The 23,412-nt window shown below is 48.6% G+C and overlaps 11 protein-coding genes across 11 annotated transcripts; 5 read left to right on the top strand and 6 right to left on the bottom strand.

The window, feature by feature from the left end:
• Positions 1–219: 219 nt before the first annotated feature.
• On the top strand, positions 220–774 carry BKA55DRAFT_596403 (uncharacterized protein; the record flags this gene model as incomplete). Its single annotated transcript, XM_046195938.1, has 2 exons — positions 220–552; positions 595–774. The coding sequence occupies 2 exons, from the start codon at positions 220–222 to the stop codon at positions 772–774; spliced, it is 513 nt and encodes a 170-aa protein (XP_046046555.1).
• A 294-nt stretch (positions 775–1,068) lies between these two features.
• On the top strand, positions 1,069–2,638 carry BKA55DRAFT_111092 (glycoside hydrolase superfamily). Its single transcript, XM_046184719.1, has 4 exons — positions 1,069–1,382; positions 1,431–1,455; positions 1,508–1,739; positions 1,788–2,638. The coding sequence occupies exons 1-4, from the start codon at positions 1,267–1,269 to the stop codon at positions 2,462–2,464; spliced, it is 1,050 nt and encodes a 349-aa protein (XP_046046554.1). The 5' UTR covers positions 1,069–1,266; the 3' UTR covers positions 2,465–2,638.
• A 174-nt stretch (positions 2,639–2,812) lies between these two features.
• Positions 2,813–3,796, bottom strand: BKA55DRAFT_693280 (uncharacterized protein; the record flags this gene model as incomplete). Its single annotated transcript, XM_046199893.1, has 1 exon — positions 2,813–3,796. The coding sequence occupies one exon, from the start codon at positions 3,794–3,796 to the stop codon at positions 2,813–2,815; it is 984 nt and encodes a 327-aa protein (XP_046046553.1).
• A 1,670-nt stretch (positions 3,797–5,466) lies between these two features.
• Positions 5,467–7,298, top strand: BKA55DRAFT_111071 (Rad9-domain-containing protein). The gene is made up of 5 exons (XM_046184718.1): positions 5,467–5,788; positions 5,848–5,985; positions 6,038–6,401; positions 6,451–7,064; positions 7,111–7,298. Exons 1-5 carry the CDS (start codon positions 5,675–5,677, stop codon positions 7,270–7,272), a joined length of 1,392 nt encoding a protein of 463 aa, XP_046046552.1. The 5' UTR covers positions 5,467–5,674; the 3' UTR covers positions 7,273–7,298.
• On the bottom strand, positions 7,223–8,492 carry BKA55DRAFT_111067 (regulator of chromosome condensation 1/beta-lactamase-inhibitor protein II). The gene has a single exon (XM_046184717.1). The coding sequence runs from the start codon at positions 8,411–8,413 to the stop codon at positions 7,325–7,327; it is 1,089 nt and encodes a 362-aa protein (XP_046046551.1). The 5' UTR covers positions 8,414–8,492; the 3' UTR covers positions 7,223–7,324.
• Positions 8,493–8,632: 140 nt separating this feature from the next.
• BKA55DRAFT_649366 (uncharacterized protein) lies at positions 8,633–10,578 on the top strand (the record flags this gene model as incomplete). The annotated part of the gene is made up of 4 exons (XM_046197271.1): positions 8,633–8,851; positions 8,893–8,909; positions 9,346–9,447; positions 9,545–10,578. The coding sequence occupies exons 1-4, from the start codon at positions 8,736–8,738 to the stop codon at positions 10,576–10,578; spliced, it is 1,269 nt and encodes a 422-aa protein (XP_046046550.1). The 5' UTR covers positions 8,633–8,735.
• A 210-nt stretch (positions 10,579–10,788) lies between these two features.
• On the bottom strand, positions 10,789–12,267 carry BKA55DRAFT_693276 (uncharacterized protein; the record flags this gene model as incomplete). Its single annotated transcript, XM_046199892.1, has 5 exons — positions 10,789–11,086; positions 11,139–11,500; positions 11,553–11,870; positions 11,925–12,092; positions 12,154–12,267. The coding sequence occupies 5 exons, from the start codon at positions 12,265–12,267 to the stop codon at positions 10,789–10,791; spliced, it is 1,260 nt and encodes a 419-aa protein (XP_046046549.1).
• Positions 12,268–13,466: 1,199 nt separating this feature from the next.
• Positions 13,467–14,087, bottom strand: BKA55DRAFT_693275 (ribosomal protein L32e; the record flags this gene model as incomplete). The annotated part of the gene is made up of 4 exons (XM_046199891.1): positions 13,467–13,575; positions 13,629–13,750; positions 13,840–13,964; positions 14,051–14,087. 4 exons carry the CDS (start codon positions 14,085–14,087, stop codon positions 13,467–13,469), a joined length of 393 nt encoding a protein of 130 aa, XP_046046548.1.
• Positions 14,088–14,562: 475 nt separating this feature from the next.
• On the top strand, positions 14,563–15,237 carry BKA55DRAFT_518885 (ribosomal protein S9/S16; the record flags this gene model as incomplete). The annotated part of the gene is made up of 4 exons (XM_046188300.1): positions 14,563–14,628; positions 14,698–14,769; positions 14,897–14,986; positions 15,037–15,237. 4 exons carry the CDS (start codon positions 14,563–14,565, stop codon positions 15,235–15,237), a joined length of 429 nt encoding a protein of 142 aa, XP_046046547.1.
• A 772-nt stretch (positions 15,238–16,009) lies between these two features.
• On the bottom strand, positions 16,010–17,548 carry BKA55DRAFT_518400 (AAR2 protein-domain-containing protein; the record flags this gene model as incomplete). Its single annotated transcript, XM_046188269.1, has 1 exon — positions 16,010–17,548. One exon carries the CDS (start codon positions 17,546–17,548, stop codon positions 16,010–16,012), a length of 1,539 nt encoding a protein of 512 aa, XP_046046546.1.
• Positions 17,549–21,925: 4,377 nt separating this feature from the next.
• BKA55DRAFT_518182 (uncharacterized protein) lies at positions 21,926–23,412 on the bottom strand (the record flags this gene model as incomplete). Its single annotated transcript, XM_046188253.1, has 3 exons — positions 21,926–22,287; positions 22,354–22,534; positions 22,696–23,412. The coding sequence occupies 3 exons, from the start codon at positions 23,410–23,412 to the stop codon at positions 21,926–21,928; spliced, it is 1,260 nt and encodes a 419-aa protein (XP_046046545.1).

Here is a 23,412-nt window from a genome sequence, read left to right as displayed (position 1 = left end):
CAGTGATTTTCTTGATATTACATTAACATCGCATGATCGTTAACACACATCCCCTCGATTCGAGATGCCTCAACACCATAAGGAGTGAACGGTGATGCTAACAAAGGTTAACTAACAAACAGCAAACAAAGTGGATGCGACTAAACTAATCACGCTCTAAAACATGCAACAGAGCTTACAGCCACTGATGCATCAACATGAGGAACCCAACTAAAAGAAATGGCAGACGCATGTATCCCACACGGCATTAATCCATATGAAGTCTGCCAGGCTGCCTCGACAAAACCATTTGGATACATGCCATATTCTCCTGATGTTGGCGTGGGCGGACACTGTATCCCAGTCAACCCCTTCTATCTCCTCTCAAACAGTCACTTCCCTTTGCTTGAGTGCGCTACACTTGCGATGCATTCTCAACCATCAAGACTAGCCGAGAGGATGCTCAAGAGACTGAGGCAAAGAGTCACAGGAAGAACGCCTCGAGTCCCTGTAGTGGGTGTGGGCTTCAAAGCTGGCCAGTCACAGATTGACAACTCCCCAGGAGCAGACCTTGTCAAGAGTCTCGCTGTTTCGCGCGAGGTGGACGTATGTTAGGCCGATTCTCTGGTCAAGCAATGTGCACTACCTCAGGTTCGGCGTCTCTTAGATGAAGACTGGCGAAAAGATGTCCTGAGAAAGTTTGATATCATTGTTGTAGCTTCCAGGCAGGCGGGTGTGAGTTTTGATATCCTGGATGAGCTGGATGGGGTTGAGATTGAGAGATGGTGTCAATAATCAACAGTATAGCAAACTTGATTCGGCAAGACAGATATTTATAGACTATCACAATATCTCAATCAATGAATAATGCATATTGATACATAAAATACACTACATTGCGTTTATGCAAAGCTGTTGTTAGTGATGGCTGGGCAAGTGGCAACTGAATTTATACTGCTCGGCCAGCTGGCTACCTCTTGCCAATTGCGCTTCTTCTTTGGTGCCCGATGATCTCATATTTCCTCTCATGATGACTATAAATAAAACAGTTTTTCTTTCTCAGGTCGCTCAGCACACGCCTCTTTCAATAAATCATCGACTACTCTTGAACTAACGAAAACGGACCAGGTCCAATCATCAACACCACAGCCACCTGTGGGTCAGTTACTGGGCTGAGTCTTTGTACAACGTAGAAACCATTGATTATTGATACCTGAACTATCCTCTTATAAAGCCTCTTCTTTTTGTTCTTTCTTCGTTTCTTCATTGTTATTTGCGTCCGTACAAATGTCGAACCAATACATCAACGCTGTATACTATCCCTCGTGGCGCTGCTACAAAGAGCGTCCCCCTTCATGCCTGGACACTGCTTCAATCACTCACATATTCTACGCCTTTGTTGGGTAAGTTCCCAAACCACCAAAAAGTATATCTCAAGTTAACACCTGCAGTGTCAACGAGGATGGTACACTTCGAGTACGCAGTCCCACTCGAAATCCAGTATACTGTTCACTGACTTCATCTGTAGTCCATCGATGATTGGGGTGACAACACTAAAGTAGTTGATGGCGAAAAGGGCTGTCTTGCAGCACTTCGCAAGTTGAAGGGCCAGCACCCGCATATAAAGACACTCGTCTCGATTGGTGGTGGCTCTAGCAGCAAGGAGTTTCCTGCACTTGCAGCGAGCAGAGCAGCGAGACAGACTTTTGCTCGTCAGATCAAGGAGTTTTGTGACGCCCTTCACTTCGATGGAGTTGACAGTATGTGGATATCCAGTTGAAAGCTACTCCAGAGCTAACTTGCAACAGTTGACTGGGAGCACCCTCAGACTCCAGAAGCTGGAAAGAACTATGTTCTGTACCTCCAGGCCATCCGAGAGACCATGCCGGCTCCTAAATACCTGCTGACAAGCGCTCTCCCCACGGGCGAGTACTGCCTCAAGCATCTCAACCTACCAGTCGTAGCCCAATTACTCGACTTCCTCAACCTCATGGGCTACGATTTCACGGGCGGCTGGACCGACGTCTGTGGCCATCATGCGCAGCTTCTGCCTCCAAGCAAAAATCTTAACGAGGTGTATCCCACCCTTCGCAAGTCGTGCCAGCGTGGCGTTGACTACCTGACCTCGCAGGGTTTTCCCAGCCGTAAGATCATCCTCGGCATTCCAGTATATGCCAGATATTTTGGACAGGCACGTGGACCAGGCCACCCTTTCAAGGGCTCAGGCGAGATTGACTACTACGATTTGCCAGATGAGTGGGTAGCAGGCGCAAAGGTCGACGAATCCGTTGCAGCGGCATCCTTTGTCGACACCAAGGGAAACAAAGGGTTTGTCTCGTTCGATGTTCCTAGCACGGTTCGTGTCAAGGCGAGGTATGCCAAAGCAATGGGCCTGGGTGGTTTGTTCTACTGGACGGGTGCTGGCGATCGAGCAGGCCATGAGAGTTTGGTCGCTGCAGGATGGAAGTCACTTCATTCCAAGTAGCCGCTCGACTACAGCGGATTGACTCATAATTCACACAAGATACTTCACATGAGGTTGTTTTAGGGGCTGAGTTTGGTCCAACACTTACTTGTTAGTTTTATTTTTTTCTAGTTTTACCTACCGTAGCAAGGGTTGTATTGGAGATGAAGTTCCGGCCTTCATCTGCCAACGATTTTCACTCCCAAAAGCATAGCCCACTTGAGCCAAGCTATTCTGTCGCTGAATGAAGACATACCTGTGAAAGAAACTACCAACTTTGGAGGTGAAATCTGCCGTTCAAATAAGAAAACTCTGAAAAGAAAACGTCAGCAATATCACCTTAGTGATAAGCTTACCTTGCTAATGGTATCATTTGAAAGCATCAGAGTTTATAAACTGAGCCCATAATGCGTCCATCTCCTCCTGGTCCATCTCCTCCGCGTCCGCCGCTTTCGCTTTATCTTTTTTCTCCTGCGCAGCCAGACGGTCTCGTTCTTCCTGTGCGCGACGTTCCTCGTGAATGCTATTATACAACTCAACTAGTTGTGCAAACTGAGGAATTTCAGATCCCTGAATATTGTTCATCTGTGGATCCACCAAAGGCTGTGTATCTAACATCAAATCCGCTGGGTTCACATAGACTCCAGGGGCATTGGAGGCAGATTCATGAGTTTGCTGCTCAACGTGTTGAGGCGGAGCCATCTGAGCGGACTGCACAGACACTGGAAGAGATGGGATCTGCTGCTGTGCCATGTTCTGAGACTGAGGAGCATGCTGAAGAACATACTGAGATAGTTGAGGCCCATACTGAAAGGCTTGCTCCCGAGGGAAAGCGGACATTATCTGCTGCTGGGGAGCCAGGTCTTGACGATCTCTCATGTTTGGAGAAGCAAACTGGGGCGGAGAGGCACTTCGGCGGCGATCACCAATCTGTTGAAGGGGGGGTGAACGAGGATGAGAAGCTGGGATACTGCTTCGCCTAGGGGTTCCCAAGGCTACCGCCCCTGTAGCAAGGGCCGGTGCCTCCTCATGACTCCCAAAGTTGGCAAGATTGTTACTCTGGCTTTGCTTTCTAGGCCGACGTGCATTGTTGGAAGCTGTGTGCGCTGACTGTGCCAGCGGTACCGACTTATCCTCATCATCATCAGCTTCAGGCTTTGCGATAGTGCGGCGACATCCGGGCCCGGGAATCGGGCGACCTGCCGCTTCTCCTACGACATAGTGTTGTAGGAGGGAGCGATTCTGGTTGAGTTGACCACGGTTTGAGCGACTTGAGCGGCGAAGACCCTGCTGGTCACCCTGCTGGTCGTTGGTGGGAGTCTCAGCAGGAGTCTCAGGGGAAGAATCGGCCATTTTGACAAGTTGTTTCCAGGTGTTGGTTTACTCGTTTGTGTGGTGCTGAGTGAGCAGTTGGTGATGATAAGTGCTTTAATTGCTTCCAAAGGCTGTGTATGTATGCCATGGTTTCGTCTGTCACTTGACTGGAGATACACTGTCCTTCTTTTCTTTCACGGACTGTGATGCACTTCAGGAAATGTTCAGCACTGAGAAGATGTGTTCTCACGAAGCATGCGCCAACATCCAATAACGGCATTGCCTGAACAGACACTTCTGCCGTGCCATCCCTTCGCATCATCAAACAATGCGCCTGTACGGGAAGGGTGATTAAGAATGGGAAGTAAACAGCAACCTAACAAGAGCAATATCAAGATCAGTAATCTGCGAACAAAAGGCAATGAAGATTCTGGTCGTTGAGAATTCCATTCACCGTCAATTTCTGATGAAAGAACAAGGTTGATCACGGAAACAACTTTTCTTGTTCTTACAAGCACTAGAGCCGCCATAACGCTTCACTTGTGTGGTAAAATCGAAGAGTGTTGACGCGTAGATATTGAAGATTCATGGTGGTGGGATTATCGTGGCTTTTCGTCGATGGTGTTTCACTTGGATGAAAGGAGGCAAGATTTACATGCGTCGAGCTTGATTTTTGAACAACCATGTTGGACCCTCCCTAGGAGAGGCAAAACTTAGGACCTCTATCCTAAATGACAAAAAGGCTTAGGTAAGTTTAGTATAGATTCAGTGGATCTTAGACTAGTTCTTTTTGGCACCTTGTCTTAGGGTCAGATGTTTTCTTGCTCCCTGAGGGCATCCTTAGTAGTTCAAAAGTATGCCACTGAAGGAAGATTGTACTGTAAATCAACCTCAGTTGAAGCAAACAATTGATGGGAGACAAGTTACGAAATAATTTATTCAATCTACCTATATTACCATGATTTCAAAGTGTCTTCATATTTGTAAGCTCTTTCAGCCAGAAATCAAGTGATAAAGAATAAAGAGGGCAACTTTTATCAGGGTTGTATCATGTGTGGCGTAGCCTTAACAGCGCCACCAAGCCTACGTCACTGAGCGCCAAAATATGTCACTGACGAGGAATCGCAGATCGAATTACAGAGGCCTCTACCATGGTCCCTGCCAAGGCAGCGATTGGATTGGGCTTGTTATGCCAGCGAGATATCGTATAAAGTTGATCTGCAGCCCCCCAACACCTTATTTTCCTCGTAAACAAGCTTCTTTCAACGACATCCCATCAACTTCGATACAAAGGTGAATACAATTCTCCCCCTTCAGCCAGCCATACCTGAGCTAATGGTATCAATCTAGATAACCTATACTTTCAAACCTACAAAACAAACAACAAACAACAAACAACATCATGGGTCTTTTCTGGTCAAAGGGAGTCGGTGGTCGTCATTTTGGCACCAGTGTTCATGTTGACAAACATGGTGTCCGACGGGGCCCTTGGCGATTCTCTCTCGGAAAGTTCAGCTGCTTCCGTCGCTAGGTATTTGGTGGTTTGGCTGCACCTAAGTAATATTCTGATGGAACTACACGTCTTGGCGGCGCTGGAACGATGACACGACAATACTGGATTCTGGGGAGTTTTTGGTCGGAAGAGGGACAAATATTAGATTATTCCTCCTAATACAACTTGACATTTCACAAATTGAACTCGGCTGTGATGACGATGTATTTTCTTGGTGTTTCGATCATCACCTACAGGGTAAGTCTAGTGGGGTTCCGGATCCACATCCAACTCCGACTTGTCATGATTGCTCTATGGAGCGTGAACGCGTGCCTGCCATTTCATGTTGAATTACATGGACTTCACAACTGACTTCAAACATGACGAAACTGTTTTCATGAGCCATCTGAACAATTTGAGGCTTCATGGCGCTACTCAGTTTCACCCTCAGTGAGGAAGGCGTTTCGGCCTTTCGCGATGCCCTCATCTGTCTGAACAAATTCAGTGACGACGTTTCACTCGAGGCACGCAAGGATTCAGTATGTTCAACATGAGCCAAAAGCTCTCCCTTAGCCAGTTACTCACATCTCATCTCTAGTTTATTCTCACTACCCTCAACACCTCAAAATCTGCCTACGCAAGTGTCAGATTTGCGACGACCAAGTTCTTCTCCCGATACCAGTACCAAGGAAGTCGCCAATTCCGTGATCGTTTTTACTGCACACTCTATATACGAGTAAGCTCAATTCTCCCTCCATGGTATGGACCTCGTCGCTGATAAATTGAAGGCTCTGATCTCCTTATTTCGAAGTCGTACGGCGCCTGACTCACAAAGAGATGCAGAGAAACAAACGCTCATCGACAGATGCGATGTAGCAATCGAAGATGGAGAGGGAGTTCAAAGTCGATTCATCGCACGTCTCATCTTTCGAAACGGAATAACATCTACACACCGTCTCCCATTCGAGGTTTCTGTACCGGTCCACGCCAAGTTCAACAAACAAGATGCTCCCCACCACTGGACAATCTCTTCACGCACATTACGCCAGCTCATGGATCACTTTGGCCCTGGTATTGAGTTCCTCGATATCAACACTGATGGAGATCATGTCAATTTTACTTGTTTCAGTGAGAAGACTGTGAGCGAGGATGGTGTGTCATCTCCTGACAAGATGCTTGCCTATAAGCTGACATTCAATAGCGGTCTTGAAAAAGCCACTCCAGACATCAATCGCTGTCGAAGCGGATGAGTTTGACGACATTGATGTGGAAGACAAACTTCACATTGTAATATCTGTCAAAGACTTCCGCGCTATTATTCAACATGCTGGCATCACAGGCAACGATGTGTCGGCCCGCTACTCAATTCCTACACAACCCATCCAGCTTTCGTATACTGGCGACGCCATGTCATGCGAATTCCTCGTCATGACAGTTGGCGAGCGCGGGGCTAATACCGGCCAGAGGACTAAGAAAGGACGCAAGAACGCACCGCAGAATACCGGGCCACGTCTTGAAGCCACATCACGCCGGCCGAGCATGGCTCCTCCAGAGTCACAACCAGCACCCGCGCCAGCACCTCCTCCCCCATCATTACCTCAGCATAACCCAACACCACAGATGAGCGCTGCTAGAGCTAGCGCTTCGCGCGTAGGAGTATTCGACCTTCGGCCTTCGCAGAAACCAGCACCACCTGCGACGAACAGATCCGAGAGTCTGTTCGTTGAGGATGAAGGTTGGGAGCCTATTAACTACGAGGATGAAGAGATTGCAGAGGATAATGCTAAGCTGGGATGGGACCATAGCATCGATCCTGTGAGTCGTAAGAGCCCTTATTTTGACCGCGTACTGACTATAGTAGAATGCCTCTGATATGAACACGAGCCGCTTCATAGAGAACCTTGCTCCTGTTGAACCTGAAGCCGAAAATTCCCATCCGCCGCCAACAGATGCTGAATCAACATACATTGAACCAACACAAAAGTTGACAGAGGTCGAAAGTCTGGCCCTATTCCCCGACTGAGGACAAGGAAATGTTATGAAGGACGAAAGATGTCGCATCTAGACGAATATGTTCACTCAGCTGTAATGAATACCCAACTGGTAGCACATCCTGCCCCGACTTCTCCTATTTTGGAGCCCGGAGGAATGAATTTAGACGAAGCAATGATATTCCACCGGCCTTTGACATCGTTATTCTCAACTTGAGGTCCACAGTTGCCGTGTTCGCCCCATCCCCATGATAGAACATCGCCTGCAGTAGAGAGAGCAACAACATGTTCGCTGCCGATTGCGATCTTGCTCAGCTCCGGTAGATTTGGTGGAGGTAGTTGTCCGTGGTCATCTCGTCCCCAGGCCTTTAGAGAACCATCCTTTGCCAGTATATAGACGTTTCCCCAACTAGAGCCCACGTCCTTCCACTCAGGACATGTCTCGGGTGCACTTGATTGAATTTTCCATTTGTCTGAACCCAGAACCTTGATGTATCCACTTTGTGGGTCACCGAATAGACATGTGAATTCTCTGCCACAGACAGCTCTTGTAATCTTGAAGTCGATGCCCCCAATCTTTCTAGGAGCATGAAGGACTTGGCCCGGCTCACCAGCTTGGGATTTTCTCGCATTACCCCAGCCGTAAGCATCACCATTGTCGAGAACCGCAACGACATGTCCCATGCAAGCAGCCACGTCGACAACTTCTGTTCCTGAAGGTGGAAATTCTCGAATTTGTGTTGCTGACGGTGTCCGAACGATGAGTTCTCCTAGACCTAGTTCGCCTTTCATACCCGCACCGAGACTAAAAACTCGAGTCTTCTTTCCATCTGCATCTTTAGCCACAATGAAAGAAGCCTCCCAAGTTGCTGTGATCAAGGCAATCTCGCCAACTGGAGATTCTCCATTCTTGGTAAGCTGAATCTTTCGAAACACAGCTGCATCTGGACCAGTGTTCAGTCCACATGCACCAGGCGTAGGATCACCACTCCAGTAAAGTTGGCCGGTTTTTGTAAGAAGCAATGTATGGTTCCCACCCGCTGCGACTTGTGTAATGGGGGAGATTGGAGGGTCAGGATGGAAGAGGACCTGCTTCGGCACTGAAACGTCTTCCTTGTGGCCAATGCCCAGTTGACCAGAGCCATTTGAGCCTAACGCAAATACGACCTCCATTTTTCAAAAGAAGCGAAATTTTGAACAGAAATCCGTGCAAGTCATCAAAAGCTCCTCTCGATGTTCTGCGTGCTTCTCTTGACGCTGAAGTGGATAGCTTCATAGATCCACCTATCGCTATATCGCGAAATCTCGCAGGCTTACGTAACGCGCTTCAAATCTCCACCATAAAGAAGGTCGCGAACTTTTTTTCACTCTGACTTTTTCTTCACTCTCAAACACACTCTTTTGAGCTTTCTGCACAAAGCTCCAACAAAGAACAGTCGCTTGAGAGGATGTGATTCGTGTTTCCTGCTCTTGCTATCATCGCGCAGCAGATAATATGGCTTCACAATCGCAGCCCGTCCCTGAGGGGATGGAGAATTTCGTCGTCGGACTGATTGGTATGGGCGATATGGGCAAGATGTATGCCGAAAGGCTGTCTGCCGCTGGCTGGAGGTAAGTCTTGAATCCATTGCGATTCGCACTTCCAGTTCCAGCTTCTTCTCTTCAAATGGTAAGCCAACTCTTCCTCCTCAACACCCCTCCACTCTTTCATGATGACTAGAGCGCATTTGGCTCGAGCATTGTTCAGGGACGCCTGGTGTCCGTTATGGCCATCAGAATCGGACCTGTGCTCTCAATGATGTAAACGCTTGCTACCTTAATTATCAACTGTCTGAATTTTCACCCACCTACCTCATTTTGTTAACACTTCTGCTTTGACACAAAAGCTAACAACTACAAGAATAGATCATTTCTCCTTGTGAATGTAGAACCCCGAACCGGATGCCGAGTGGCTAACGGCGGATTTACTTTAGAATCATGGCCTGCGACAGAGAAGAGAATCAGGAAAAGCTTCAAAAAGAATATGCTGGAAATGTATGGCTTAGTGATTCCTGCCTGCTCTGCCTCGCTCCAAGTCGCTGAAGCTATCGAATAGAAAAATATAGAAATTTGTCGAAATGGCCACTATGTTTCCCGCGCAAGCGACTACATCATCTATAGCGTCGAGGCCGCCGTCATTGACCGTGTAATTGCTCAGTATGGACCATGTACGCGCCCTCTCTTCGTATCCCTTGTGAATATTTCCTCGAGCGTCACTTCTCGAGGTCAAACAGTAGTCATCCAGACACTGACTGTTGTGACTAGCTACCAAACTTGGTGCCATTGTTGGAGGTCAAACCTCTTGCAAGTCCCCCGAGATCGCCGCTTTCGAGGCTCACCTCCCCGCCGACGTCGATATCATCTCTTGCCACTCACTTCATGGCCCCAATGTTGATCCGTATAACCAGCCCCTTGTGCTCATCCAACACCGCGCCCCAGATTCAGCCCTTCGAAAGGTTGAGACTGTCCTCAGCTGTCTCCGCTCAAAGTTCGTCCATCTCTCAGCCCGCGAGCACGATCGTATCACCGCCGATACTCAAGCAGTCACCCATGCAGCCTTCTTATCTATGGGCAAGGCGTGGCACGCTAACAAGCAATTTCCCTGGGAGCTGAGCCGATATGTTGGCGGTATTGAGAATGTCAAGGTCAATCTGATGTTGCGCATCTACAGCCAGAAGTGGCATGTGTACGCTGGTCTTGCTATTCTCAACCCTGAAGCGAGTGAACAAATCTCCCAATATGCACGAAGCGTTACCGATTTGTACAAACTCATGCTCGAAGGCAACCGTGAGGGCTTCAGAGAACGAGTCTACCGTGCACGCGACAAGGTTTTTGGTCCATCCACATCCTGGGACACAGGTCCATTGCTTGAGCCGTCAGTCCTGTCGTCCTTCTCGCTCGGTAAGCCTACTGATGAGCCTCGACCCAACAATCATCTCTCGATCCTTGCAATGGTCGACTGCTGGGCGGCGCTCAACATTGTGCCCTATGATCATATGCTCTGCAGCACTCCTCTCTTCCGCTTGCGCCTTGGTGTCACTGAATACCTGTTCCGCAACGAAGATATCCTCGATGCAGCCATTGAGACTGCAATTGAGGATAAGACGTACCGTAGCGATGATCTGGAGTTCACTTTTGCAGCACGGGCCTGGGCCGAGTGTGTGAACCTGGGACATTTTGAGACATGGGAGAAGCGGTTCGTGAGTACTCAGCAGTTCTTTGAACCACGATTTGAGGAGGCCAAGGTGGTGGGTAATCAAATGATGAAGAAGATATTGGAGAATTCCAAGGATAATTAGTAGAGATGGACCAACCATAGGTTAACAAGAGAATTATACTCCCACAGAAGCAAATGTTCCAAGACTCTAGACAAAGCCTGACTCGACCAAGTATCAACCAGTCCGACAACCTCTCAAAACGCCGCAAAGCCCCAAACCAGCTTTAAGTGCACCGCCGAGTCTCGCAACCTCACTGGTTTCCCAAGCACACGCTTTTCATAACCATCAACCTTACACTTGGGTTACCACATCGGGAACTCTAGCCTCAATGCTCTCCTCTGTCATCGCAACACCATGGTCAGCTCCGAGTGACATGGGCGATGGTTCTCCACTGTTGCTTTCATTCCCAGTCCCTGAAGACTTGACATTGGAAGTATCGCTAAGGGAGGAGGTGGTTGTAGAAACAGCATTTTCAGCGCCACCAAAAAGACTCCATGAATATCCTTCAAGAGGAAGGATGTTAGACGTACTAGACAACAGTTGGTCAGTCAGACGGCGACGTGCGGATCTCGGACCAGGAGTAGTGGGACTGCGCCGCCTTAGTTAGTAAGGCCGGCTTAAAACATCACTATGAAACTTACTGGGGAATCCGTGTGGCGCGCGCTCTCTGTCGTGGGTGTTGACCGTGTGTTCGACTCTCTTCATGCTCGTCGGGTGCTTGGAAAGTTTCCAGCCATGGCCAAGGGTTTCCCAGTAAGTCAGGAGTCGATGCAATAGCCTCCGCATCACCTTGAGCGGCGTCGGTTAAGGCCTTCTCCTCGTCGCACATACGTTGCCTTTTTGCAGCAACGTTCTTAACAGTAGGCAACCGTCGTGCTCCGCTGAGTCCAGAGAATGTACCCCTAAGCCCGTTCCGAAAAGGTTGGTTCTGATTGTGGCTTATGAGCATACGGGCAATCTGCTCGTCAAGCAGTTCCATCATTCGACGATGACCGATCTGAGGCTGGATGCATTGGTCAATAATCTGTCATTGATGGCCAAGGGCCTAGACTCACTCTTGGCCGGTGCTCGTCAATATGACTAACAACATCTTTGTCAATGACTGGCCTGCCGCCTAAAGACTCGAACCCAAAACCGACAGCAGCTGTTGGAGTGATCTCGCCATTGGCGACTGCATTGAGGCTCAAAAACGCCCGATCAACACACACAGGGCGGCACCTTTGGCAGATCTTGTACTGGCAAAGGGCATCTTCATCAAGGGTCCGTTGTCCGTTGTCATTGAAAGAAGACTCGAAGCCTAGGGGTGGGAGAAGATTGTTAAACAGAGCCGAGCTGCTTTTTTGTCGTTCCTCCTTTGCGATAACATCCTTTAACTACCGTAGATATTAGTATATCTCCAGGGTTACAGGAAGCTATTGTAGCCTTACTTCCTCTCGCTGTCTTAAGATAGTCGCAATTTGATCTGGTCGGTAGGAGGCCATCTGCTTGGGAGTGAGTTCTTTAAGAAAGCTAAGTTTGTCCCGTCGAGCCTCTGCGCTGCCTTTTCGAACAACCATGTTCTTGCGAAAGCTGAAATCCAAGTAGTCCATGCATGGCTGCTCTCCAGTTAGCTACCGATCTATGCTAGATGTTGCTATTCAATGGAAGGCCTCTCACCAGTTTCTCCTCAATCATCTTCTCATGATCCTGTGTACACTGGTAGAGCCACCCAAACTGACCGGGCTCATGACAAGAGGAACATTTAGAGTCCGCGTCGTAAATCCGGGTCATGGTGAGATGCGTGCATGTTGGTTTATATGGTTGCTGCTGCATTAGCCGTGGTGGTAGAGACGCCATTGTCATGCTGGAAAGGCCAGAATCGGGGAAAATGCTCTGAAGGTGCATTCGACCAAACACTTGAGCACATAGAGAGGACGACAAGGTTTCGAGTAAAGGATCCCGAGTCAAGTCGTAAGAGGCTGATTGACTATAAGCGATGCCGTGTATAAAGTTGCTTCATGATATTGACGAGGTTACCAGGGAGGGGAACGAGAGGGGCTCAAGGGAAAATTGCCTTTAATCCAAATGAAATACGGAAAGGGAAGTTTCTTTTTACTTTCATGCTGAAGAAGTTTGGCTCGTCGTCATGGCCAGCTGCCATGGCATGAGTGTGGGCAAGTGCGAGGCAAGTGGCAGCTGCCTGCCAACCGCCAGGCCATCACCATTAGAACAAACTCTTCTTTATAGGTACCTTTCCCAGAGGAAGGCATCAGTCTTCAGCTTTCAAGAAGGAGACCGTTGCAGTGAAGCGTGCCCTTAGGATGCAGTCAAAGTTTGTTACTACTTAAAATAAAGTTGGTTCACCTAGACTTTCAGCATGTCGTCCTAATGGACATCAGTTTGTTTCACTTCAAGGCTGTAATCTTTGTCATCAAGTCACAGTTTCCTCAACGCAGCATTGTCTTATTGAAGATGTGGCGGAGTGTGTTAATGAAATTGTTTGCGAACAAAGTCTCCAAGCATTCATCTTTCATGATCCTGATTGTGCCCAAGAGCCGGGGAAGATACCCACAGGGCTGTCTAGCCTCGCGGATTATTACAATCAACCCGGACCTGCGCAGTTAACGACATCATGATCAATATTCACTGTAGAAATGATACGGTCGATATTTCGAGGGCATTGGGGAAGCAGATGGGGCCCTCAAAGGGAGTCTTGTTTATTATCATGGTCTCATCCACAATTCACAATATGTTCACCCACGCCTCCATCAGACCTCATCGGTTTCGAGTGGAGCTAGACATATATTCCATGTCACTTCCGACTCAAAGAGATTCTACTGCTCAAGCGGTTGATGCCAGATATCATTGTCGTTCAACGGCGCGTTTTTATTCTCTAGCATGCCATGGAGCTATGTGCCAGAACCGCAAGTAACGCAAACCCCTTTCCGATGCATAACCGTAAAGCAGCCCAAAAACCGATCCATTTCCTTTTAAACCTCGGTGGTAACCTTCGCCTTGGGGTTGGTGACCTTGACACCCAGTTGCTTGGCGCGGGCAATGATGTCAACTCGCTTCCTCGACGAGACGTTGTGGGCAATCCTGAAAATTTGGTTAGCTACAGTTGGTCGAGTGAAATTGGAGGGAGAGCGTACTCGGCAGCGTGGGTTCGGTTGTGCATAAGGAGAAGCTCGACATCGTTGACGTTGCTGACGAGGAAAGCCTTGTGGCCGGAGGGGGTCATGTAGCGGGTCTTCTTGTTGGAGCCATAGCCGATCTGAAGTCATACAGTATTAGTACAAAGTTCTGCGTCCCGCCTGATAGAAAGTCGATATTTCATCAAGGCCTCGCCAAGGTTCGACATACAGAGGGCATGGCAATGGTGCCGCGGAATCGTCGTCGGACACGGCTGTCGATACCCTTAGGCTTGCGCCAGCTGGGGTCGACACACTTGAAGCGATCACTCTGGTGACGCTCGAAGCGCTTCGTGCCTGCACACACAAGTCAGCATTTGGACTCCCACTCGTTTCTCCTTGGTTCGCTCGTGTTGTCGCAAAGGAAAGTCGATTTTACGTACGCTTCTTGACGATCTTGACGTGCTTAGCGGCAACCATTCTGTAATATGTCAATAAAGCGTTTTGGTTGATGATAGATGTGGTTTGCTGACCTGACGACTGCACAGGGGACGGTTAGTAGAACGTTGAACTTCGGCTGTGAGTTGTTAGACGCACGAAAATTTGTCAAGGTGGGCAGGTCCAGCTCACAATGCTCGTAGTGTTCACGTGCAGTGCCCTAACGAGGGTCTATGAGGTTGGAGAAATGTGAGTTTGCCGTGAAAAAAGAGCGTGCAAGTCTTACTCTGAAGAGGACTAAGTCCGTTCGTGTAATTTTGTCTACGAGGACTAATTTTCTTGTAGCCCTGGCCTGTGGGTGGGTCTTCTCTTTTGGAAATTCTTAGTGGGCGAAAACTGCACGGTCCCACTCGGCACTAGCGCTTCCACCAAGAGACAGAATCTGAACTCCCACCGAAATATCACCACGCTTTCAACCTCCGCCCGCTGCCCAACGACAACACCACGACCAGCAATCATGTCTACTCAATCCGTGCAGTGTTTTGGTAAAAAGAAGACCGCCACGGCCGTTGCTCACTGCAAGGTTAGCGAAATTCCCTGTAAAAAGACGTGAGATTGAGCCAGAGGAGCTGACATGACATGAAATTTCCAGGCTGGCCGCGGTCTCATCAAGGTCAACGGACGACCTCTCCAGCTCGTCCAGCCCGAGATCTTGCGCTTCAAGGTACGACTACAGCATTCTCCCAACCGTTCACGAAAGCATGTCGTTCAATCATCGAATTCGACATGACGATGCTACCGGATGGTGTTGTGTCTTGTTCAGAACCAAAATACTGATACTCTTAATCTAGGTCTACGAGCCTCTCCTCGTTGTTGGCCTTGACAAGTTCGCCAACGTTGATGTGCGCGTGAGAGTCAGTGGGGGAGGCCATACCAGTCAAGTTGGTTGCTTTTTTCCGTCTCCCGTCGATATTGTCTAACCGTATATCAGATCTATGCCATCCGACAGGCCATCGCCAAGTCCCTGATCGCCTACTACCAGAAGTTCGTCGATGAGCACTCCAAGAACCTCCTCAAGCAGGCTCTTGTCCAGTTCGACCGAACCCTCCTCGTTGCCGACAACCGCCGCTGCGAGCCCAAGAAGTTCGGTGGTAAAGGTGCCCGTTCTCGCTTCCAGAAGTCTTACCGTTAAACGGTTCAAGATGTTTGTCGGAATGGGGCAAAAAAGCGTCGAGCCGGAGCGTTGGTGCAGTGGAGGATACTATGGGCAGTGCGAAAAAGGGACTGGAGTCACAATTTCCCTGGTTTGGGAATGGGTTTCCCATTAGCATTTGCATGGTCTTGCTTTTGGCGGATTGTAAAGGATCTGGCAGGCAAATGAAATCTTCAACGTTAACGACGCGGTCCATGCTGCTACGCACTGTGATGTTAATGAATTGTCTCTTCGCTGGACTCGCTCCGATACTCAGTCCCCATCTTTCATATGTGACGACACCTGTTTTTCAGTTTTGACCAAAGCATGCAAAATTAACGTCACTGGGCTTCTTGTTTCCGTCGAGCCAAGGCAGTCCAGCAGAGAAAATGCAATACGCAAGCCCTGTCAAGTAGATTTGAGCATCACCTACCGATTGGATTGTTGACCGTGCTTCAAAACCACTACCCTACTTTCGCTATCATACTCAACTTGGATTTGACCAATAGGTTCAATATGTTGATATAGAAGTCAATTGCTTATTACTATGTTGCTGTTACGGGAATAAATCCCAACTCCTAACTCCAGCTTTGTAAACTCAATCGTTTCACCAATCCAACTGCATGCCGATGCTAAGCTACTCCTTACACACAAGGTAACGCATAGTGCTCTGGCTATTCTTTCGCATCTGTCTGAAACCCTTTACTCTTGCCGCCCCCGCTACTCTCCCCTAATGTTTGGAAGCATGAAGTATTCTCATGAAATAGCATATCTAGTCGTTCCACGAGACAAGATCGCGTTGCCGTCCAGACTCATCCAGGTCAACAATCTCTGGTGCCCACTCTCCACGCTCATCTTCGGCTGCCAAGTCCGCAACCTCCAGCTCCACTTCCTCGCCATCTTCCATCATAACTTTGCCTCGACGCAGATAGTCTCCGCGAAGATCCCAGTCCAGTGTCCCAGTCACAACAGCTTCAAGCCCAGCAAAAGCTGTAGCGACAGCCAATTGCTCAGATGTGGCATTGTTCCCCAAGCCTTGCAAAAGTTCGTCCAAGCGACGTTTGTAGACAGTGAGTGAGAGTCGAAGATCCTTGGTTTGTGACTCTGCGGTATCGAGAATCGACCCCTCAAGCCAGGAGGCGCTATACGTCAGTTGGGCCGTCAAGGTGCGAATGAATGCGGCCGCAAGAGATGGTCGACTGAGGGGAAGGAGATGAGCACGTAAGAAAATCTTCAGCAACATATGCCACCATTGTTGAATACATGAATCGTTGCCAAGGTGGACGCCTACAACAAAAGAGAACTGGAATTCGCCGATAACGTCATCAGGGCTCAGATCATTATCAGAAGCATCAACCTGTGACAAGATATAAGGAGTTGCATCCGTGGCTCTTAAAGTCCGATCGGCTCCGGTATTGTCTGTTGAGTACGTTTTGGTCAGTTGGCTGAAGGCGAAATTGAGCTCGCGAGCCTTGAGCAACGGATTCGATATTGAGTTGTCAAGTTCCATCTCGCCAGCCATGAGTATCGACCCCTTGACACGATCCCCGGTATGTACCATCCAGTTGTCGTAGTTCTGTCCAGTCACTCGATTGAGGAGGCTCTCCGTGACCTTGCCAGTCAACTGCTCCCACATGTTGAGATTTTTGTGTGAGATAGCCTGAGTAAGTTCACCATTGGCGACATTGACTGCACTTGGATCTTGGTAAGGGACAAGCTTTGAGTGAATAGTGTCGAGGTTATCAGCTTGGATGCGGGCTTCAGCACGAGCAGAGTCACCCAAAACCTCATTGTATCGATCCCATTGCATAACATGGACAGTGTCAACACTGTTCGTGACGACCCAGAAACCACAACGAGCGGAAAGGCCCCCTGGATGAGCGACCCAGAAGAAGTGAGCACCTGGTGGTATATCCCTGACACCGCCAAAGTGCTTAGCTGTGAATGATATGGAATCGTACCCAACTGTGAAGACTTCGGGCAAGTCCAATATGAGCACCACGTCGCCGCCTCCCAGGTTGTGTGTCAAGGGTTCCCTGCTTGGACTGTGGAAGGAGTTTGAAGATCCATGTTGAGAGGTCTTGGTCACAGCATTCTCATTCTGTCCGGAGGGAGGATCCAGAGGTGGAGGGCCATCGTCATCTTCTTGCTCATGAGGCGTCTCGTTGACTTGATGGACATGAAGAGTGCCCAGAGGATGTGTGCCTAGTACTGATACAGACTTTGCTGAACCACCGCCGAAAGATGCGCTGGAGTTCGATTTCGTCAGACCCTTGGGTCGAGACGGAATGGGCGGGAGATCTCCCTCCATTTTGACAAGGCGGCAATGGGATCTTCCTGGAGCCAGCGACGGAAACTAATTATCTTGAATATTCGAAAAATGTTACTCCAATTTCGATGTTGAGTTTTCCGAGGTGACGAGTATTGGTACGAGATATGATGGTATGTAGTGCTGAGGCTGATATCGTTACCTATGCGCCGCAGAACATTGGTGGATGGCGGGGTAGCAAAAAAAAGCAGGCAGCCCAGGTAAATGATAGAAACCTTATTAGATGTGATACAATGCTAGATACCTTTAGGTACTTTACCTAAACTTAGTAGAGCTTTAGGATACTCTTCTAAATTCAGCAAAGGTTCCAGATTTCTTATTTGGCGATTTCTTTGCGAGTTTGACTTCACGTTTCTCTTCGTATCCAGGACTTTCTTTGACCGCGTGGCACGGCCTATGCACGACAGCACGTCATCGGCAAAAGGCACGAAGGAGTCCTGAATGACGCTGAGACAACGAGATCAAGGAAATTAATGTTTTAATCGGAGACAGCTCATTTATCGAAAAACGCAGTTGTGACCCAAATTTACCGCTAAGATGATACATAAACTTGGCTGTGAGGTGGTGACTGATTACCTTATCCTACTTTTTTCGTCAATACCATAAGCATCATTTCAGCCAGGCGAAAAAGAAATCATTTGGCCACAGGGACCAGTATTCAGTTTTAGGTTAATACAGTACTTGAATATCTTCACGAGCAAAAAAATGCTTTTAAATCTTCTAAGCAACTCTGTATCATGTGAATCCTGCGAGTATCATGCCACCCCCTCAAGTCTTGAAGTCATGGATATCTCAAACTTCAGCACTACCTTGTGAATGAGGAGGAAAGCATTCGGCCAAAAATCGGTCCTACAAGTGAACTGAGTTGATGCATCCCCTGAGCAAAAGCACGTTTAGATTTCTGGCTGCCTCGTGTTCGTCCCGAGCCGCATCCCCACAAGCCTCCAAATTTGATGTTTAACGGTTATTTGGTCCACTGCTGTACTCTCTTGATTGTCTATTGCGAAACTGAATACACTGCAAATTTGGCGCTTTGAACTGGAGTATTGGCAATAACGCCATTCCTCATATGCTACATTGCCACTTAATCACCACCTCAATATAGTCCTACCCAAGAGTTACTAACCAACAGTCCAGAATAGCCCAGGCTTTGTATGTGAAACACAACATATGCTATATCCACGATCATATAGCCGCCAAGAGCTATCCCTTTAGCTGTAATCCCAAAACTTGATGGGTTTGTTCCTCCACCGCACGCCCTGTTTCGACATCGCATCCTTCCTGGCTCCCTGCAACGTCACCACACATTAACCGCAACGAGGTAGAGCCCTGCTATGGATCGATGCTAAAGCAAACACTGCCACTATCATGAATCCCGTAAGTGCCGGTCAAGGATGCTTTGCGTGCGTCCGTGTGCGGCGTAAGTTTATTGCCATGCAGAGCTTGTGCATCAACCCTGGCTCAAACTCGGGATGGCCGATAGTCGTATTGCTGGGCTTTATCTACTGAAAGAGACACCTTGGTTATTACATATAGGTTCCTTGAAACAGACAAGATATTCTTCTACAACAGAGTGTCATTGAGCATAGAGTATACTGGTAGACACCCTCTTGGTGGCCTATGATGGCGTTGAGAGGGAGATCGTCCCACAAATCTACGATCAAACATGAAAGCAATTTAATCATAGGTCACAATTACACGTTTAGACTGTATCGGAAAATTAGAAACTGTACTCCTGGTTATTAATTTGCGGTTAGACTGACATATGCAGTCAACTTCAATATATATCCATGTAGTTCAATTTAACCGTGTGCTCCGTAACCTCAGCCTTGTCTGTGACACAACAGCTAAATCACCATGTAATACCATTGAACTTCAAGACAAACCGTCAAGTAGTCTCGTACCACGTACCTGAATCCATCATACTTCACACCCGTCTCAGACTCTAAATCCCCGCGCCGTTGAGAAAGTATAAAATACGTATTCAACGGCCAGCCATTGCCGCTCAGACGTGTAAACCTTGACTTGACGTCCCGAGACAAAGGAACTAACAAAGACCAGCCTAGACAAAGTTCTACACCATGCGAAATTTAGTTTGATGGGGTACAGATACACCGACACGAAACAATTCCAGACCCCAACAAAGGGGCCCATGTCTTGTCTCTCCTCTTGTCTCGTCTTGTCTTGTCTTGTGTTACCTGACATTTCACTTTGCTGGGCTTGCAAGAAGTAACGTCAGTAGGTGCTAAAAGACGAGCGGCTAAATTCTCCTAGCGCCGCGTGGTCACCCCTTGTTCATCCGCAACGGCATCAGTCACACACACTCTTTGGGGTCCTTTGGCTGCACGCTACGCACGCACTTTTCTCGCCTTGTTTCGCTTCGCTTTGGCCTTGGTATAAGTTAGTTGGTTCGCTTTTATGTTCTAGTTGGAATTTTCCCTTGCTAGGCCTTTTGCACGCGCTGCTGTACACGCCCCCCTTGTTTACTTTAGTCCCTTTCTCGATGAGACGTTACAGTTCCGTAGCTTATCTGCATCCAACTGTGGTCTACAAGGCTGCGAATATCATGTCCAGATGCGCCACAGAATGGTGTTCCTTAAAGAGGACTGACTCATTACCTTTCGGTCGACAGAATTTATTGAGTAATTCTCTCCTGACTCGAGTTACATCATAACCCTTGTCTATATCATGAAACTCTATCTAACATTTGTATCCATATTATATATGCGCAGCAGATGCATGGACCTTCAGCAGCGCCGTAGAATACAACTTCACCCATAACTTCTCATATTCCCCCTTTCCTCGCATCCCGGCTGTAGATCCTCTCGAGTATCTGGTCTACTGTGCTGTCGGACCATCAACACCAGCCGCATAAGTACGCATACGCATACGCACACACCACACACTGGCCTCTCGCCAATCTATAGATCTGCTGGATATATCTTTTTCGCCCCCTCCACTTGGCGCTGCCTAAAGCCGAGAGACAAGATCAGGCCACTTCCATTCACCTCCTTGCTAATAAGCTAACGTGCACTACACATGTACGTCAGGCGCTTCCATGTCTTGTGTTACCCGACCTTTCCCTTCTCTACCCTTTGCCTTGCCCATCACCACCATCACCCAATCTACAATCCTTGCCTTTGGGCTCTTTTGTTATTCACACCCTTGACTTAGACTTGGGACTATCCGTATAGATTAGCGTCTGTAACACAGCAACACAACTCAACCACCCCCATCCCATCCCATCTCTTCGCTGCAGTATTATGTGCAACACAACCCTACCACGGCACGCCACCCACGCTTAACCAGGTTTAAGCATCATCCCCATGTGTCTTGATCGATTTCGCCTCTTCTGAAAAGAGATAGGGCTGACTTGTGACCCGACAGACCGGTTCGCTAAGTCTTTGTTGCATTCTGAAGTGGTTATAAGGCCTTAGTGTGCAGTAAATAAATCATCAAGCCAAGTTTCGCTCTGGTTTCCGCCAGTTCACTTCTATCTCTGGTCTTTTGTTTCGCACTTTTACTCATCTGAGACTCGAAATCACAGTGTAGTTGTTCACGAAGAAGACACGTTTTGAATTAGACATAGATTTAATTCACAATTGTGGCTGGAAAAAAATGTACTTATTTCACAAAATCTTGTGCCCATGTAATCATCATATACTGTCAATGCGTCTATTGCACATTCGTTCCGCCCTCATTGGCTCATTTCAAAAGCTGAAGTGAGGCCGCCGCATAGTAAACATCTTCAACCCCGTCACACCGTTAACCACACAGTAAATGCGAAAAGAATTAGTGGTCATGCCCTCCGCTACCGCGAGCAAGATGCAGCGATCGGGGATAAGCCATGCCTCCATCGAAACATAACAGATCATCGTAAATGCAAATACACCACGCCGAACCTCCAGGACCGCCCGCCCCTGACCAGAACCTGATGCTCATGAATAGAATTTGGTAACTCCCCAACCCAATATCTTCTCGAAGGCATATATGTGTAACTCCAAGAAATGAAACCAAGAAGAAACGGTCCAATAGTTGAAAGGATATGTAGGCACCCAACGAAGGTCAATGACCAGCCAAGGGGCCATGCGAGTCGAACTAGAGGAGTAATTACCAGGCCGAGGAAACGTTGACTGCGTTCCTTCCCCTCCATGACCGCCATGCTCTCCGAAGGTTGTACCAGGTCACACTGATACCAGCTCAAAAGCATAGCGGTCGTTCCAATATAGTACAGCGGGTATTAATTTTCATTCTGACTTTTGGTGACTTTCCTCCTCTAGTGTCATGATCCTTGCTTGACCTGCCGTCTTAGTGGCTGGGGGGTTGACCACCGTTTGCTAAGCCTGGTTAGTTCATCCACTAAGCCACCCTCTGCCTTTGCGACATACATTGGTAAGGAATACCCTGACTGGGCTGCGCGTAGGGCGAGTGAGGTTGATAATTTGAGTACATATGGCTGTTGTTATAATCGGGAAGAGGCTGCTGGGGAACGCCAGAAGGTGGTGGCGGGTACTGGGCAGGCTGGTATCCGATGGGAGGCAGCTGAACTGTTCGACCAGGATAGGATGAGGTAGGCGTGCCATCAGGACCTTGAGGATCGCCACCTCCATTTTGAGCAGCAGCCTGAGCAGCAGCCTGGCGTTGTCGCTCCTCTTCGGCCTTTCGGTTGGCTTCCTCTTCCTTCTTCCTCTGCTTCCACTCCTTGCGAATCTCCTTGAATTCTATAGTCACTTGTTAGGCATATGTGCTCTTCGCGAAACATATCTGCGCAGTTGCGAGCAGCTTACCTTCGGGTGTTCGCTTCTGTCCGTGAGACTGCATGGTAACGTGAGCGTTCAAATGGTTCAGTGTACCATAAGCCTTTTCACAGCCGTTCCATCCGCACTTGTACATGCGCTCGATCTCCTCGTATCGTCGTCGAGGTCGCTTGTGCTGTTGTGCACCTGGAATGGGAACGAAGGAGTAGACCTGGGAATGTTAGAAATCATCGTTTGTGGAATAGCAAGCAATCCACAAAACTGAACAAAAATTGGAATTACCAACGCGCTTCTCACATCTTCAACGTGCGCGCATTGCACTCTTCCCGTTCCGGTTCACTTTTGTGCTTGCCTGCAAAAGTCCCAACATACCTGGTTTGGTCGTGCTTGAGGTGGCGCGGAGGCAGGATTCTGAGCATAAACTGGGTGACCGGGAGTCAAAGGCGCGCCTCCGTGCTGAGGGTAGCCAGCCCAATCTGGCCGAGGCTGCGCATACATACCGCCGCCAGGGTGAGAGTAACTGTGTGTCATGTCTGGGTTAGGCGCATAGGGGGAATGCTGCCCATACGAAGCGTAAGTTGGGCTCGGCGCGGCGATGGACGGATCTATAGGAACATCGTTGTCAGATTTGACCGGATGGGTCTGATGGCTACGCCCATCCTGCTGGGGCATTGACGGACTGTTCTGTTGTTGCGCCATACCTCCAGTGCTGGTGCTGCTGGCAGGGTGGTATGAACGCTGGACGTGCTCTGGGAAAGATCCTGATCGGGCTGACTGAGGATAGACACCGTACTCGGATGTGGGAGTGGCCGAGGTCGAATAGTTGACTTCCTGCTTGACAGGATATTGCGCAGCAGATGCGTGATCTGCCCTCGAACCTTCAGAATTGGTGTCGCCGAAGTTGCTTGGATAGGGCGAAGGCAAACCTGACTGCGAGTACTCCGTAGCACTTCGTTCCATAGAGTTGGGAGAGCTGAGGAGCGTGTCAAGGGTCGCCTCGGAACCAAGTTTCGCGATATTGGAAGCAGAATGCAACGATGCGTGGTTGTCAACAAAAGTATGAGGTTGCTGTGTTGGCACCAGAGACAT

Source organism: Fusarium redolens, assembly GCF_020744475.1.
Source record: "Fusarium redolens strain MPI-CAGE-AT-0023 chromosome Unknown BKA55scaffold_13, whole genome shotgun sequence".
NCBI classification, from domain to species: Eukaryota; Fungi; Ascomycota; class Sordariomycetes; order Hypocreales; family Nectriaceae; genus Fusarium; species Fusarium redolens.
Note: the sequence above shows the minus strand (reverse complement) of the source record. Positions and strands in the feature narration are given on the sequence as shown.

Coding starts and splice junctions, on each gene's coding strand:
- BKA55DRAFT_111092 (XM_046184719.1), top strand. CDS start 1,267: ATGTCGAACCAATACATCAACGCTGTATACTATCCCTCGTGGCGCTGC. Junction 1,383..1,430: donor ATATTCTACGCCTTTGTTGG/GTAAGTTCCCAA, acceptor TAACACCTGCAG/TGTCAACGAGGATGGTACAC. Junction 1,456..1,507: donor ACGAGGATGGTACACTTCGA/GTACGCAGTCCC, acceptor CTTCATCTGTAG/TCCATCGATGATTGGGGTGA.
- BKA55DRAFT_111071 (XM_046184718.1), top strand. CDS start 5,675: ATGGCGCTACTCAGTTTCACCCTCAGTGAGGAAGGCGTTTCGGCCTTT. Junction 5,789..5,847: donor TCGAGGCACGCAAGGATTCA/GTATGTTCAACA, acceptor TCTCATCTCTAG/TTTATTCTCACTACCCTCAA. Junction 6,402..6,450: donor GAAGACTGTGAGCGAGGATG/GTGTGTCATCTC, acceptor GACATTCAATAG/CGGTCTTGAAAAAGCCACTC.
- BKA55DRAFT_111067 (XM_046184717.1), bottom strand. CDS start 8,413: ATGGAGGTCGTATTTGCGTTAGGCTCAAATGGCTCTGGTCAACTGGGC.